At 34.3% G+C, this 17946-nt stretch overlaps 1 protein-coding gene across 1 annotated transcript in view; it reads left to right on the plus strand.

Annotated features, from left to right (window-relative positions):
• Positions 1-17946, plus strand: part of LOC145291376 (uncharacterized) — a 115127-nt gene that overhangs the window by 39036 nt on the left and 58145 nt on the right. The window contains exons 6-9 of the mRNA XM_080137164.1: positions 7740-7785; positions 7925-8042; positions 11271-11336; positions 17436-17559. Coding sequence (XP_079993290.1) covers positions 7740-7785; positions 7925-8042; positions 11271-11336; positions 17436-17559 — 354 coding nt within the window. The remainder of the gene's footprint in view (positions 1-7739; positions 7786-7924; positions 8043-11270; positions 11337-17435; positions 17560-17946) is intronic.

The following is a 17946-nucleotide window of genomic DNA, read 5'->3' on the forward strand; positions in this document are numbered from 1 at the left end:
TTTTATACTTAATTATGACATTTGGTCAATACAAAAATTTTTTTTAAAAATTACTAACTTAAAATATAATTCTCAAAAACAAATTTAATCCTGAATATCTATATCTAGTCAGGCTTCTTGCCCGGACCAATGTGACTCGCTTTCTCTCCAGAGCTCCCCGTCTTCCATCAACTACCTCAGATCTTCAGAATCACGGTAAGCATTATGTGCAATTTGCTGGATGTACATGGATCTAGGTCGTTCTATGCTCATGTGCTATGTAGTCCACAACAATACATTCTCACCAGCTCTTGCTTGCTCCTCTGGTAGTGACCGCCAAATTGTAGATGTCACTCCCTGATAGAAGTAGATATGGCAGGTAGGTTGCCATAAAGTTGCTGCTTCATGGGATGACTTTGCCAAGATAGATTTAAATATATTTAACACTGTTCGTAGCATATGGGGGTACATGCCACCTAGCTTTCTTTCCAATCTTTTGGTGAGTGTCCAAGTTGTAACACAGTTTAAAAAAGGATAGACTCCACCATTGCTCTGAAGAAATACCTTTTTAGTTTGGCAGTTAGCCTTGAAATCCATACTGACCACAGCTTATCCAATGCAGCCCATGCTTTTGAGATGCAAATTTCGATATCTCTCTGTGTGACTTCTCTGTATTGTTCCAGCTAGAGCTTTGATCTCTCCCTCCACATTGAGTGTCATAAACTTTGTCTTATCCACATTAACGTAAAGACCAATGTCATTTGCAAACTTTTCTAGCTCCCGTAACAGCGTTTGCACATCAGCAGTATTATTCATGAACACAACAATATTGTCTACATAATCTGCATCAGTTATGTGTGCTGATGGATGGCGTCTGCTTCTGGATTCATTTAAGGTGAAACCTAGTGTGTTGTGCATATCAAAAGAGGTGCAAAGTACACAGTTTAGACAGACAATGAAAAGAAAAGGGGCAACAGTGCCTCCTTGAAGAACCCCAGCATGAATATTAAAGAATTCAGTGTTATGATATGGCGATCTGATGATTGCTCGAGTGTGTTTGTATAACATCATAATTGCGTTAATGAATTCATTTGGAATGCCATTTGGCTTTAAGATACTAGCCATTTTTCCATGATGTACAATCAAACGCTTTGAAGAAATCTACAAAGAGCATGACTGCCTCAAAGTTTTTGGCTTTAACTCTTTCAGTTAGTCTCCTGACAGTAAGAATTTTACCAGTAGTAGAGCGACTCTTCCTAAATCCATTCTTGTTCTTTCTGAGCACTTTTTCGATCTTTGGTACGAAACAGTTGAGAAGCATGGTGTTCTAGATTTTTGCAGAATTGGAGTGAGTGTTATTCCTCTGTAGTTGCTGGGTATGCTTAGGTCACCTTTCTTGGGGAAGGGAACTATGCATCCTTCTCTCCACACATGGATAATCTCTTGATTATATACAGCATTTCATGAATTAGAAGGATGTCATTGAAGTCATCTGTCTTCAAGATTTTTTGAGAAATGTCACCTAAACCTGCAGCTTTACGATTCTTGATCTTCTTTAGTGCAGCTAGAAATTCTTCCATTGTAAAATCTCCTTTCTCAATATCAATTATTGCTACTTTGCTACAGTCCTACCAACATCAGTGATGAGCAAGAGATTTTGAATTTCTATGACGATCTCTCAACAATAGTCCACTCAGTCCCCAAACATAATTTATTGGTTATCAGGGATGACATGAATGCTCACATAGGACGCAACAACAACAAGCATAAGTTCTCCTTCCATGACTCCACGAACTGAAACGGACAATATCTTCAAATTTTTCTTTCCGAAAACAACCTACACTGCATGAATTATCATTTTCAGAAAAGATCCAGTAAGCTCCAGATCCATCAATACCCAAATAGAGTCAAGGCACAGCTGGACTATCCTTTTATGAATAGGATCAATAGCTGTCATAACTGTGAAGCTGTCAACAGTTTCTATGATGTGTCCATTGATCGTACAATTGTAACTTCTATGTTGAAGTTAAGTCTACAGGTGAACAAAACTAAAAGTTCATTTAGACAACCCTACAACTGGTCAACACTGTCACATGACAATTAAATCAAACAGAGATTCATGATTGAAATGCAAAAAAAGGTTTGATGCTTTACAAGCATAAGAGCAGAAACCAACTGCTAATTCCATCTATGAAAACTTTGTTCGATCACACTAAGAAGCAGCAAAGGTGTGTATACCTCTGAATCCCAAGATAAAGTGAAGTGGGAAAATTACAAGATAATATCAAAACATAAAGAATTGAAAAGCATTAGCAGAAAGCATCACAAGTACTCCATTCATCAGAATACAAAGCTAAGGAAACTCATCCTTTAAAAGCTTAATATGATGTACTTATCAGAATAACAGAAATATGTTCAAGAACAAATAGATTGAATCCAAAATGCTGTGGATAACAAACAATCATCTCTGGATTGGCAAGTAGTAAATGAGATATCTGGGTGTAGACATTTTGCCAAAGCCAAGTTAAAGGCAAACACTTTGGAAAATGCACATTCAAAAAGTACACTTTGAAAAACTACTTAGAAATGGACCAGTAGTGGCAGACCAATTATTTCAGCTAATTGTTGAACAGGAACTTGATATTAAGAAAGGAGATCTTTTCTCAATTCCTTCGCAATACCAAACTCTACGTCATAGTTTGTGCAGAGGTGGCAACAATCTAGGATTGCTTCATTAGGCTATACCATTGGATGAAAGAGACTCTCATTTCATACCTAAATTGTAGCAGAATAAGAATATACTCCCCGGTAATCTGATAGGGCCACCCATGGTGGTCAGACTGATGTAGAACCTGAACTGGCTAACGAGGCTTTGGTGATGTCATGGGGAGCAGCATGACATTGGCGTGCTTTGATGGAAGAACTAAAGAACCAGCCAACGACAGGACACAGAAGACACCGAGCAGTAGAATCAATCATTGATCAACGGCTAGGGTTAACCAGTCTAATTGAGAGACTACTGCATTTCACTTGTAAATGTAGCTCACACAGGTGATATTATCTGAGCTATTGAAAGATTCAATGCGATTCAAAATCAGACAAGAATTTCATACCACATCGATCATCGTGCAGGTAAGCAAGGGTCACAACCTGGGGTGCTGGTACTAATCACAGTGATTGACAAATCTACTACAGCACTATAATATAGCAGGTATATTAATGAAGACACTAGAGACAAGATCGATTATAATGTAGATTCGTTTATTTTCATGTGCTGACTACTATTGAGACAAGGAATGATCAAGAAGAAGTAATGATATATTAAAGAGTTTCTTATACTGTTGCATCCATTTTATTGAGAAAAAGATGTTCATTGTGTCTTTTAAAGATGTTTATGCTTGTTTTTTCTTTTTAATTATTATTTTGCTTATTTATTTATTATCTACTTGAATAATATAAGGTCTTTGTATTTTTGGGGGGCTCGCCATGTTCTTTTGGGTTGGTATCTCTGGCTGTTGGTTCGACTCAACTGATTGTCCTGTGTTATTGGATGGAGTGCTGATTTCTAGTGGGTCAGTGTGTTGTTTGGGCAGTGGTGTTATATCATCCCAACTAGTCTCTGGAATGGGTGCATTGAAGGTGGTTTGTCTCTGAGGGTTATATAACTCTTGTAAGTGTCTGTTGTGCCTCAGTAATATTCCATCACTGTGCATTTTGACGATGTAGCTGCATGGCTCGGTGCTTTTATCAACCGCTGTCGTCGGTTGCCAGGTGTCATTTTCCTGTAGGACAGACACTTTACTACCAACAATTAATTCTGGAAAATTCTCTGCATTTTTGTTGTGGTATTGTTGCTGGTTTTTTCTTTTGGCACACAATCGTTCTCTGATCTCATAATCTTTTGGGGTGTCCATGTTTATCTTATTTTCCTATTGTATAGAATTTCTGCCGGGGATGGCAGATGGCTGTCAAGTGGGATTGTTTTGAGGCATAAAAGGGCCATTTGACAATGCATTTTTGATTGTTTCGCTTTCATCAATGTTTTATTTATGGTTTGGACCATGCATTCTATAAACTCGTTTGATTGTGGGTACCTGAGGCTTGATATAATATGAGTGAACTTCCACTCAGTGGCAAAATTTTGGAATTTGTTAAATTACAAGTACCTGGCATTATCCGTGTATAGCGTTTCAGATTGCTTTGAAATATTCAATACAACTGGTGCTAGTTGTGCTTTTCAGTATCTTTTGTTATACTGATCAGCGATCAGTGGAAACTGTTGACCATTAAATTCAAAAATGTTTGCTGCAACATTCTGAAATGTTCATGATGCATGTTCCTTGATTGTTTCTTTGGAATTTTTCCTCTAATACACACAAGGATTTAAAAAAGCGCCGATACAAGACGTTTTTTTTCTCTTTGAAAGGCTCAACCTCTTAATAATAATATTATGGAGAAAAAGAAAAGAAAAATCGGACTATCCTCTCTTTTATATAGCCATGTTATTTGGTGAAAATTCGGACTTCTTCTTCTTCTTCTTCTTCTTCTTCTTCTTCTTCTTCTTCTTCTTCTTCTTCTTCAACAACAACAACAACAACAACAACAACAACAACAACAACAACAACAACAACAACAACAACAACAACAACAACAACAACAACAACAACAACAACAACAACAACAACAACAACAACAACAACAACAACAACAACAACAACAACAACAACAACGTAAATAAAAATGATTTTATCATTTCATAACATTTTCAGATGTCCAAATGTTCTCATTTAAATTTATTATTATATTTGTTTGTGCAGCCAATTAATTTAACTTAACATTTTTTTTATAATTTGAATTATACGTTTTTGTTTTGAAAAAAATATTTGGTTTCTTTTGTTTCATATTAACGTTTACATAATTCCTTTCAGATTAATGTTTACATACTTATTATTATTCAAATTATTGAAAAGAAATTGTTAAATTAAATTAAAATTTAAAAAAGGGGGGAGTTGTGTAAACATTAATCTGAAGGGAACTGTGTAAACATTTGTTCAGTGAAAATAAATATTTTGAGGGCTTTTGGGAATTTTGAAGGTTCAAACAGGTTGTCATATGTCAGCAGTGGGGGGGGGCAGCAAAAGAGGTAATCATATGCCAGCGAGGGGGGGGGGGAGGTAATCATATGCGAGCAGGAGGGGAGGGACAAAACATGTAATTACATGTCAGCATGGTCTGTGTGTGTGTGGGGGGGGGTAAAACAGGTAATTATATGCCAGCCGGGAAGGGGGAGAAACAAGTAATTATATGCCAGCAGGGGGTGTGGGGCAAATTTTCCGACCGCCCGAGTGGCAAAAACCGATGCTACGCCACTGATCATACCTAAGAGTTGTTGGAGTTCTTTTCTATTGGTTGATGCTGGCTTTGACTTTATTTTATCACATTTGTCAGGGTCTGGGTGAGAGCCATTCTCATACCAGATGAGACCATAAAAATTTTTATCCATTTTTGTCTAATGGTACATTTTTCTCTGTTAAAGACTAGGTGATATTTTTGGGTTGTGTCCATTGTCTTTATCATACTATTGTCAGATATACCGACGGTTCCCTCACATTTCGTCCATTTTTTATCAGAAAATATTTTGTGAAACCTTTAATCTGAAAGGACATCTCAGATATCTGTATCTCCCAAATGGAGTATTGAAACATGTGAGCAGGTTTGATTCTTCATCAAGTTGTATCGCCCAGTAACCATGTTTTGCATCTAACTTCGAAAAGCGTTTTGCACCTGATAATCTGTGTGAGATTTCTTCCGATGTTGGAGTTTTATGATGCATCCTTTCGATGCATTTATTTAGTGGTTTGGGGTCCAGGCAAATTCATAGATCTCCATTTTACTTTCTGCTACATGCAATAGTATTGACCCACTCAGAAGGCTCTGTCATTTTTTTAATTTTTTTATGACTTCTGTGTATTCCATTTTGTCCAATTCCTTTTTTTAGTTTTTCTGTATGGTGCATTGGACATTTTCTTGGCGGTTGGACTACTGGTGTTGCATCTTCAACAAGATGTATCTTTTGAAAACCTGGGAATTTCCCTATACCTTGAAATTTATCAGGGTATTCTTTTTGTGAGGTCCTCTATGTTGTGCACTTGTTTCAGTGTGTGCACCTTGGTTATGCTACAGTTGACAGTTACTAAACCAAGTCGGATGCATGGTCTTAGACCCAGTATTTTGGTGTCGCTATTGCATATAAAAAATTTTGCTATCGACCCATAGGGATTTATTTTCGTACCATTTGCAGCCCATATGGTAGTTAACTCTTGTTTTCGATATCCAGGAAGTTACCTCCCTTTGTCCATTTTCTGGTTTGTTCGCCATTACAATTCCTGAAAATTGAGGGCAGAAAATACATACTGTTTTCTAACATGCAAGTTAAGATTAGAAAATAAGTGGAAAAGATTATAATAACATATCTCATGGCTGCATAGAGGAGCGCCTTACTGGAGTGGAAAGAAAAGGCAATCTTCTCGGTTCAGATTCAGTGGTAGTAGCAAATACAGGAAAAACGAGGCCATGATGAGGTCAGGTGACAACACAACGTTTTGGAGGTGGGAGTGGGTGGGCTACAGTATATAAATAGTGAAGATTGTGACTCCAATTTTTTTACTTTAAAAGCAATGTTTACCCCAATCAAACAGGTAGAAAAGAAGGAAAAATTGAAAGAAAGACTTAAAAAAAAGCTTGTGCAGAAGAGTAAAAAAAAAAAAAAAAAAAAAAAAAAAAAAAGATTGAGCAATGGTCCTTTTTATTTTCTTTTTGGGCATTTGAGTCACTAATTTCTATGATGCTTCGCAAACCTTCAAAGATCTTGAAGATTTCCTCGACTGTCCATCCTTAGGACTAGTTTGCTTCATACCAGAGAACCTTATGCCACTCTCCAACTCAGCAAATGCTATGAGACAACTGGTCAATCGTCTATGCTAGACTTGTTTCTTATCTACTGAGCTTCAAGGTCACCTGTGATTCTCACAACCCATTTCTGGTTCAGGAGTCACTCGCATCATCCATCTTGACTTAGTTGAGATGACATTTTTTATCAACAATTTGAGAACTGCACAAAATTAGTAATTCTCATCGATCAGGAATCAGCCTCGGTCAAAACAACCATTGTTTTCTTCACTTGTTTTTCTAGTTCAATTTAACAGTTAGCCATATACAAATTATTTATAGTCATCCTGATATATACTAGTAGATGAATAGCTAACATAATCAGTGTCTGCATTAGAAATATTGTAATACTTCTATTAATTATAGCAATTAGTTAACAGACATCAGTCCCACCTCACTTGACCTAGGGATTAAATCTCACACTGATGAGACACTGGAGCTCCATCCAAGCAATAGCGTCACATTAATCACCTTCTGATAACATTTTAATTAATATTCTTTCAGTTTGCTGATTTTTAAAAAGAATCACTTTTAAAAGAACCGAAAACATTACTTCAAAATGACTTTGGAACTTATTGCAGTAGAAAATATCGTCAGAATTTGTACTCTAATGCTTGTTTCTTTGATTCACCTCTCATATACTCTTTTTCATCAATATATGCTTTATTTTAAAACAATCTTAGTATAACTAACTCACAAAATTGTGAATGGAAATAAGTTTATCATTTATTAAGCTAATTGTACACACAAATTTAGAAATAAATTTAATGTTGTGTTCTTTTTTCTTTTAAACTAAATTTCTCCCCTTGAAGAAGGAAATGTTGAATGACGAACTAGAAAATCAGTTGGAGAATAAAGGTAAGTTTTATCTAGTAATTATTGTTTTTATTGTATTTTGTTATTTATAACTTATCTGGTTTTGAACTTTTGAAACGTTTTATGGATGATTTTAATAATGTTTGTACATTCTTTATATGTGTATTTTTCTTTTGTTCAGGTCATATCATACCTTCCAAGCAAAATGCTATAAGACCACCCGACTTGCACTTTTTAGGAGAATTGTTCCTTGGTTATGGATTTAAACATGTCTTTGATTTCCTCATTATTTTTGAAGTGTGAGTATCAATTTATACAATCAGTTGTATCAATTAAGATAAAAATGAAATGTAATAAGTCCTCAGACATACCTCTCCATCGTACAGTATATCGATACACTATGGCTGACTGGGATAGTTTCCGTACATTTATATTGGATCTTCCTTTGCGTTCCATGTTTAAAAAGGATGTGTCGTCTATAGTATCAGACCTGACAGAATGGTTAATTGTAGGTATAAACAATTTCATACCCTCGAAAAAGTTCCAGCAAAAACCTAACAGCCAGCCATGGTTCTCTCCAGAATGTGCTGCTGCTATTGCGCACAGAAATCACTTTTTCCACTGCTTCCAACGTAATAGATGTATGGAAACTAAAGCCGCTTTCAGGACTGCCAGCAACCATTGTAAGAAAGTAATAAAGAAGGCAAGAGAGTTGTATGCTCAGTCCGTCAAGTCCAAAGTAGCTGAGCAGCGGCTTGGTTCCCACCAGTTTTGGCAAATTGCAAACAGAATCCTGAACAGAAGCGTGTGCTCTATCCCAACTATCATCAATGGACCTGAGTTAATCTCGTCAGCATCAGACAAAGCCAAACTCTTTGCCAAGAACTTTGAAGCCAATTCTACCCTTTGCGACCAAGGCCGCCAACCCCCAATATTTCCTCCTGTATCAGAAAACACACTATGTGACATACAAATATCTGTATGTGATGTTGTCAAGCTAATCAAAAACCTTGATTCCAGTAAAGCAACCAGCCCTGACGGTATTCCAATTATAGTACTCAAAAAACTTCAACCAGAACTAGCACCCATACTTAAAAAACTGTTTAAACGTTGTCTTAAGGAAAATTGCTTCCCATCACCCTGGAAAATCTCATCAGTATGCCCTGTATTTAAGAATTCAGGTGATCATTCATCCCCCTCTCAGTACAGGACAATAAGTCTCCTGTGCGTCATGAGTAAGTTGCTGGAATCTGTGTTAAATAGAGAAGTAATCAACGATCTCAGCAAAAATAACCTTCTTAGTGACACTCAATATGGTTTCCATTCTGCTAGATCTACAGCAGATGTGCTTACAATTATATCCCATAGGATTAGCGAATCTCTCGACAGAGGCAACCTTTCTAGGGCAATTGCTCTTGACGTATGGCATAAAGGTTTACTTCACAAGATCTCTAGCTATGGTATAGCTGGAAATGTCTTCTCAACTATTAAATCATTTCTATCTGATAGGTTCATAAGAGTAGTAGTTGATGGGCAAAAATCAGAAGCTCACAGTATAAATGCTGGAGTCCCTCAGGGGTCCATCCTGGGCCCAACTCTTTTCCTGATCTACATTAATGATCTTCCAAATCACATCCTTACATCATTTGTAGACATTTTTGCTGACGACACTACCATCTATGGTAGCACATCTAAGATAGTAAACGACCAAGTTCTCTCCGATTCTCTCTCCTCTGATCTTGATCACGTTGTACAATGGGGAAAGGAGTGGCTGGTTACTTTTAATGCATCTAAAACCAAGCTTCTATCTTTACATCATCAACGTTCTTATCCCCATCTGGCATCAATTAAAATGAATGGCTCTCGTCTTGGGGAGGCCTCAAGTTTTGACAAGCTTCTGGGCTTGACCTTTACTCCTGATCTTAAATGGAATATGTACATCAAATCTGTTGCCAAGGCCGCTGGAAAAATGGTCGGATCCTTCTATCGATCCAGTAGATATCTCACTGCTGATGCAATTCTCTATCTATATAAGAGCCAGATACGTCCAAGGATAGAATACTGTTGCCACATATGGGCAGGAGCTGCTAGAAAAGACTTGTCCTGCCTTGATAGGGTTCAAAATAGACTTCGTGGCCTGGTGGGAGATGTCCTTTTCTCTTCGCTGCAACCTCTATCTCACAGAAGAGATGTTGCAAGTTTGTCTCTGCTTTATTGTTATTTTCATGGAAAGTGTTCGACTGAGCTTCAATCTATGGTCCCCCCTCGCCAAACTTTCACAAGAAACACTAGACTAGCTGAAAACATTATCAATAATTTTCCCCACTCTTTATCTGTACCTAAACCTAAACATAGATTCCATGATCAAAGCTTCTTTCTTAGAACTGCACGCCTGTGGAATTGTCTTCCGTTTTCCTGCTTTCCAACTGTCTATAATATGGTTATCTTCAAGTCCAACATGAACAAGTTTCTGATGAGCCGTTCCACTTAAGTTAACAAATTTACCGAACTTCCATTACTATTGATTAGTATATTGTCCTTTTGACTACTCTACACGCTTTAACCCTTATCCTTGAGTGGCCTATCGGCCTTGATAAGTGGTGACGCCTATGTAAAAAAAAAAAAAAATAAAAAAATAAGCAAAATGATATAACATCAACGAATAACAGAACAGTTAATTAAAAAAAATCAATAACTGCTATAGGCAAAACTTACCTTTATTCTTTAAATGATTTTCTAGTTTGTCATTCAATATTTACTTCTTCAAGAGCAGAAATTGAATTTAAATAGAAAAAAAAACATAGCATTAAATTTATTTCTAAATTTGTGTGTAGAATTAGCTTAATAAATGATAATAATTTATGCCCCACGATATAGATTTAATACTGTATACATATCTAAAAGAAAATTATTGAAGCAATACTTCAATTAGATATAGAATAATAGTTATTTAATTGTTTAAAGTATATTATTTAAGCAATATTTCAATTAAATATCGAATAATAATTATTTAAATATTTAAAGGATATTATTTAAACAACATTTTAATTAAATATTAAATAATAATTATTTAAATAAAAGGATATTTAAGCAATATTTCAATTAAATATAAAATAATAATTATTTAAATATTGAAAGGATATTATTTAAACAATATTTCAATTAAATATAGTGTAATAATTATAATTAAATATTTAAAAGATATTATTTAAGCAATATTTCAATTAAATATAGAATGATAATTATTTAAGAATAATGCTGTTCATTTTGATTACATGTGGAATTAGAACTATTTCGGAAATTTTGCATTCATTCATATAGATGTATTTAATATGATTATTTTGGAGCACATTATTATCCCCACAATTTTTTAATGGTTTGTATTGTATGATTTGATTATCAATTTTACCTTTGATTCTCATTCAGTTTCTTTTATTCTGACTTTGTTGTATGTCTAAGCTGAAATTAAAACTGCACAATTGTTTCTTAAATCAACTAAATATATTTTTTTGTTTTTATGCTTTTAGGATAACATTGCTGATTGCTTTTTCACTTGCAGGGAGTGAAGCCTATGGTGAAGTACTTGGTGTCAAGTATGAACATCTTATTTTCATATTATTTTATACTTAGTTATCAATATAAAATCAATTCTTAAATTTCAATTCATGTATTGTGTACAGAAAACTTTAAAAAACATGCATGTGTAAGTTGAAATGAACTTTAAGAAATGTAAGTAGCATGAATAATAATTTTAAATAACGTATAAGTTTTTAGCTAGTTTGTACTTTAGTTTACATTGTATATACGGCTATGGTCAAAATTATGGAGCATCTATAAAAAAAAAACTTAGATAATAGTTTAAACCTGCGTATTTAAAGGTATAGAATTATACAGTGAACAATTGAGAGCAAATGTAAAATATTTAACAGTAGATTGTAGTATTTATTTTCTTTAAAGCCTCTTTCAAGAGTTTTAGCTGAGTTTCATACTAAATTCATTCCAATATTAAAAATGATTCATTGTCATACTAAAAGTTGTTTCTTACTTTTCAGGTAATATTTGATTCCTGCCAGATCTATAATAGTATATTTAATTGAAAATGCCTCCAAAGAAGCGGCTTTCAGAGATTAAAATGGCACAAATTGTTGCTTTATCTGGTGGAGGATATTCTTAGGTAGAAATTATCAGGTAGATGGAATGTTCAAGGAGGGAAGTTCAAACAATGATTAAAAGGTACAAGGAAACTAAGTTTTTTAAAAACAGAAAGGACAGGGCCATAAAAAGTCTACAACCACCAGGGAAGACGGATCTTTGAAAAGAGCATCTCTTGCAGATAGGAAGAAAAGTTCTTTAGAACTTGCTGGTGAACTTAGGCAGGATGCAAACAAAAACACATCAGCTCAAACAGTGAGAAGAAGCTTATTAGAAGCAGGATTAAAAGAATGCAAAACAAGGAAGAAGCTATACTTGTCTCAGGCCAACAAGAAAAAACTACTGGAATTTGCAAAAAAACATGAAAATTGGACACCTGATTATTGGGCCAAAAGTAACGTTGAAATAAGTTAACAGTTTCTATTTATTTCCTTAATTTTGGAAGGAACAATTGAAATTTTTATGTGAATACACAGCCATAACATCTATTCCAAAATAGTAGCAAATTCTAATTTTTCTCATCACATTTTTGGCACCCCTGAAACAGTTTATGTTTACCGTAGGGAAGTAGAGGCATTTCATCCTGATTGTGTAGTTCCAACTGTCAAATTTGGAGGCAGAATGGTTTGGGGCTGAATGGTTGCTTCAGGCATTGGACTGTTGTATACATATGAGGGTAGAATGAACTCTACAATTTATACTAACATGTTGGACCAGGCTTACCAAACCTCTTTGACTAAAATATTTAATAATATCATTCCAAGTGATGTAATCTTCAAACAAAACAATGCCCCAATCCATAGTCAAAAGTTTCAATGGGTTGGTTTGAGATAAAATGGATTACAGTGATGAAGTAGACCCTTCAATTCCCAGACTTTAATACCATTAAAATTTTGTGGTCCCATCTAGAGAAAAGAGTAAGAATCCACAAATGTTCATCAAAAAAGAATTAGAAGCCAAACTTCATAAAGAGTGACAGAAAGTAGATCATACCATCAACAATTTAGCCAATAATATGAAAAAACGAATAAAAGCTGTTATAAAGGCAAAAGCAGGACATGCCAAATATTGATTGTTATTAAAATAGATTTATCAATGTTTACTTCACTATTTTTAACCTTTAAATATATAAGTTTGAATCATAATTTTGATTTTCATTCGTGCTCCATAATTTTGACCATATATATATATATATATATATATATATATATATATATATATATATATATATATATATATATATATATATATATGTGTGTGTGTGTGTATATTAAAATATATATTACTTGGTAAAATAATAATTTGAGATAATTTAGTTTTTACATCAGCTTTTTATCCAGTCTTTGGTCTATGATCAAAGTAATATCTGTTCCGTACTTAAAGGAGGATAAATTCTTCTGAATTGAGATAGTTTTTATTGTTTCTCTTAATCCATATTATTATTTTTGGGGAGCTGAATTTCTCCTACATTAAAAACTGATCTTATGTCCAACTTTGCTGTTGGGGAGAAAATGAATAATTAAAAATAAAGTTTAGCTTAATGTATGCAGCAAAATTTGGATTGTCATTGCAAGTTTTAATTAAGCAATTTTTTAAAAGTATTTTACTTTTTCCATCAGTTAATGAATATTAATGAAAAATAGCAGTGATATTTAACAAATTGGTTAAAAGTCAATCGTCAGTTTTTAATCAAACAAAATCTATGAGATTTGTGAATTTACCATTTTTACTCATATAGTTTACTAGCAGGACCTGTTAACCGGCATTGCCTGGTGGAAGCATGACAGATCCAGTACAGAATGGTTAAAGAACCCCCCTCAAAAACAAATTAAAATATGGTTGTTACTGATGGCCACTGCAGCCCCTGGAAATAGTGGACACTGGCGGCTGTGGCCCAAATGTAATAATCTGGCTTTCATTGTTGGGCATTTTTTTTTCCAGTATCAGCTAGTGGAAGCCACTGTCTGTGATTGTCATTACTGTTGGTTACTAGTGATTAGTGTTGATTTGGTGCGATAACCTGCAGGTACTGGCTGATTCTAAAGAAAGCATTTATTAACTCTTTAGATTGAGTGAAAAGAAAGTAGATAACTGCCTTCTATCGATGACAGCATCTTTCAAGTCAGCCATCATTTTTCTTCTCGGTATACTACATGCATTTTTTTTTCTAAAAGTAGCTCTAGTGCATTTTCTAAATTATAAAATACTCGACAGGAAGTAACAGTGTAAGAAAACAAATATATAACAAATAATTTAATCATCAACAGGATTTAAAAGTTGAAAAAAATTAAAATATAAGATCATTAAAGTCTTAATAATCGCTCCACAATCGAAAATTAAATATTGTTACCTGTAAAAGAAATTTTTTTAGGGCCGTTTTGGGGTGGGAAGGTAGTGATGTGTCGGTATTTTGTGCGTATCTACATTCTCAAACCAATGTTGGGTTTACATTTTGAGAGTATTCTGTTTGAGCCAGGAAAGAACAATATGTGTTTAATTATATTTTATGTTAGTTTTGTGTGTGCTAGGAAATGCATGTTAAAATTCCAATAATTCTAAAACCTTTTGTCAGAGCTCACCATAACAAAATTTTTAGGGTTCCAGTATTTAACATTTAAATTTTGAGTAATTATCCAGATTTCAAAGAGGCTGTGTATGTATTTTAACAGAATTGCACCATGTGTTGAAGTTGATGTAATTGTATATGTTTGTGTGATTATCGAGTGTTAATAGACATTATGCATATTTTGTTTTTACTTATGCATGTATTTTAACATGCTAAATTGTTCAAAGCAAGTTGCCAGTATTTATAAAACATTAGGGTAATTTTAAGGTTACCAGTAGTTAAATTTATGTATTGGAGCCATTATGTTTGTATTTGTTTTTTAGCACTATTACCTCCTGTAGAGAAGGGATTTTTTTACAGCATCTGTTATTAATTTATTAGGTGAAAGTATGCTATAGTTGCAAAACAATATCTCCTTCTTACGTTTTTAATGACTTTCTAAATAATCACATGATTAAATCATTGCACTTCAGTAAATGTACAAGTCCTAAAAGAATATAATAAATGTCCAAAGAGAAAAAGTATGAATATATATATATATATATATATATATATATATATATATATATATATATATATAAATAAATATTTTATTATTACATTTTCACCCCAAACAAGGCACATTGCCACTTTTTTGTAGGGGGCTACTATCAAGGACATAAGCATCAGGGTTACTGTGTAGGGAGTTGGGCAGCAAGATGTCGGTTCACATTACACTTGAACTTCTGCATGTCAGTACAGTTGGGGAAGCAGGGACCCGAAAAGGAATTCCAAAGTCTAGCTGTTCTGGGGAAGAAACTACTGGAGTAGGAGGTTCTCTTACATCTAGGGATCTCTACCGCGAAGGGGTGGGATTTAGCTGCTTGTCGGGTTTGTTGGGGGTATTTACGTCGAGGGGTCACAAGTAGTTTCAGTTTGTCAGAGCATTCATCGTTAAAGTACTTGTAGAACAAACAGAGGGATGCAACATTTCGTCGATGGGACAGAGGCTAAAGTTTAGATGACAGTTCAAGACCTATCAAATTGGCGATTCTCTTTTGAACCTTGTCTAGGAGCGAGAAACTAGTGGCAGATGCACCAGTCCAAATATGACAACAATACTCCATACATAGGCGAATGGTGGCCTTCTAGATATATAGGATACTTCCGTGTGTTAGTAGCTTTCTAGCACGGTAGAGAGAACCCACCTTCTTTGCAGCGGTCCTGGCAATACTCTCAATGTAATTGTTCCAACTCATGTTTCCTGTGAACGTTAGGCCGAGGAGTTTAAAAGATGTACTTTCAGATAAAGAGTCATTGGCCATTGCTATTGGTGGTGGGGAAGGTTTCTTGTAATTATTGAAGGAAACAAGTTTAATCTTGGCAGCATTGAATGTGACCATCCATTTTTGTCCTCATTCTACTACGGATCGGAGGTCATCCTCTAGTATTTTTGTCATTTCTTTAGATATGTGTTCATTTTTTTCCTGTCATGTCGGTTATAGAGCGTGGTGTCGTCAGCATATATACCCATCTCACAGATAATAAGTTAACATTATTCATGAAACCACGGCATATATGTTTTGTCCAAACATTGTCCTCCCCTTGTAGGCGATCAGAATGAGAAAAGAAAGTAATGTATCCTAATAAATTAGTTAATGGGTATTTCTGCAGTTTAAATCCTATTTTTCTATGAGTCTTGCTTGGCAACGCCCGGCAAACAACGAAAACCGCTTGATTATACAGAGTGAGCAAAAAGAGAGGCAAGCGAGCTGACTGGCAATAATTGGAAGAAGACCCCCAACCTCAGAAGCCATTCTTAATATAGGGAGGTTATCAGTATTTATTCTGTAAGCCGTTTTTAACATGAGAAGGTTGGTGGTCTTTATACTACGCTGGGTTATGGCATATAAAAATACCTTTTTAAAAGTAGTTTAAATGTATTAGGCTGAAAAAAAAAATAGATTATCATTTTTGTTAAGGGTTAAATAATTACATTGTAAAAAAAAGACCAAAGTAACTTTCCATACACAAACAAAACAAAAATATATTTTTGTTTACTAATTCAAAGAAACAAAACTATATAAAAAAAAGAGAAAAAAACAAAACAGTTGCTTATATAAAGAAATAAATAAAAACAGAAAAGTTTATAAATTTATTATGGTAGGTAGTTTATTTTGATGAAAAAAAGAAAGAAAAAACAACTTTCAAAATAAGCACCCCCAACCTTGGAAGCTGTTCTTAACATAGGGAGGTTGGAGGTGTTTATGCTACGCCGGGTAATGACATATAAAAATACTTCTTTAAAGACTGTTTAAATGTATCAGGCAAAAAAAAAAAAAAATGAAGTAGATTATCATTTGTTATCAACGTCGAAAAAGTAGCAAACTAACAATTCATACAGAAACAGAACCCGAAAAAATATGTGTTCACTAAAGCAAAGAAACAAAACTTGAAAAAAAACCCACAAAAACCCCGGGAAAACAGTTGCCAATAATAAGAAATAAATATAAACAGTTTTTGTTTTGATGAACACAAAGAAAGAAGGAAAGCTAGTTAAGGGCGGTGTAAGCCTAGAATATGTGGAAAGTGTAGACTTCCTTCTGGTGTTGATTGGTGGTGGTAGTGGTAGAACTAAATATTTAGAGGGGAAAATAGGTACCCCTTCCTCTATCCTCGCTCCTAGGATGTAATGTAGCATTTTATTATCATGAATGAATGTGTCTGCAAAGGTGTTCGAAAGTTACATAAGATAGTGGTTAATAGCCTAGATGTATTGAATTTGTATGTGGCATTGTTGTTGCAAACCTACGTTACTTTGGTTCAGAGGGGAATTTCTGCAGTCATTTTATTATATATGGAGATTATATAAAATCAAAAAATGCCTCAGATAATTAAACAAAATTCTTTGTTAAAATATTTTGAAAATAATAGCATCCATTAATTTACTAATTATTACTTTTATTATTTCATATTTCTTTCATCCTAATTTTAGGCATATATACGTAATTCCTGTATTCATTTGGTGTCTTGCACTCATCATACTTTTTGCTGTCAGTCTCATCCAACCTATTGTCTCTATACTCACTTTCTTCAAGGCCAGCCTTTTCACGTTGTCAGTAAGTATCGTTTTAAATATTTCACAAAGTGCATTTATTATCATGAAAAAATTGTTCTTAAGAAGCAGGACATACTTGCTAAACTTAAGTTTGAATGTTTCCTGTTCATTTCTTCAAAATTAAATGCGGTTTCTTGCTACACTCCATTCTTTGAAAAAGAAGTTACTTCAGTCACAACTCCTTAAAATCGGAGTAAATTTTTCTGTTTCATTTGTAGCTTCAATATATAACTCATCTATAATATAAATTTCACTCAATCTTAGTGTGTGTGTGTATGTGTGAATGTATGTATGTCTGTATGTCTCTCTAAAACTTTTGACAGATGCGACCAACACTGACAAAATTGATAGAAAGATTGGTTTCTCGGGCGACAAATATCCAAAAGTT

Source organism: Euprymna scolopes, chromosome 12 (assembly GCF_053919585.1).
Source record: "Euprymna scolopes isolate OS-2025 chromosome 12, ASM5391958v1, whole genome shotgun sequence".
NCBI lineage: Eukaryota > Metazoa > Mollusca > Cephalopoda > Sepiida > Sepiolidae > Euprymna > Euprymna scolopes.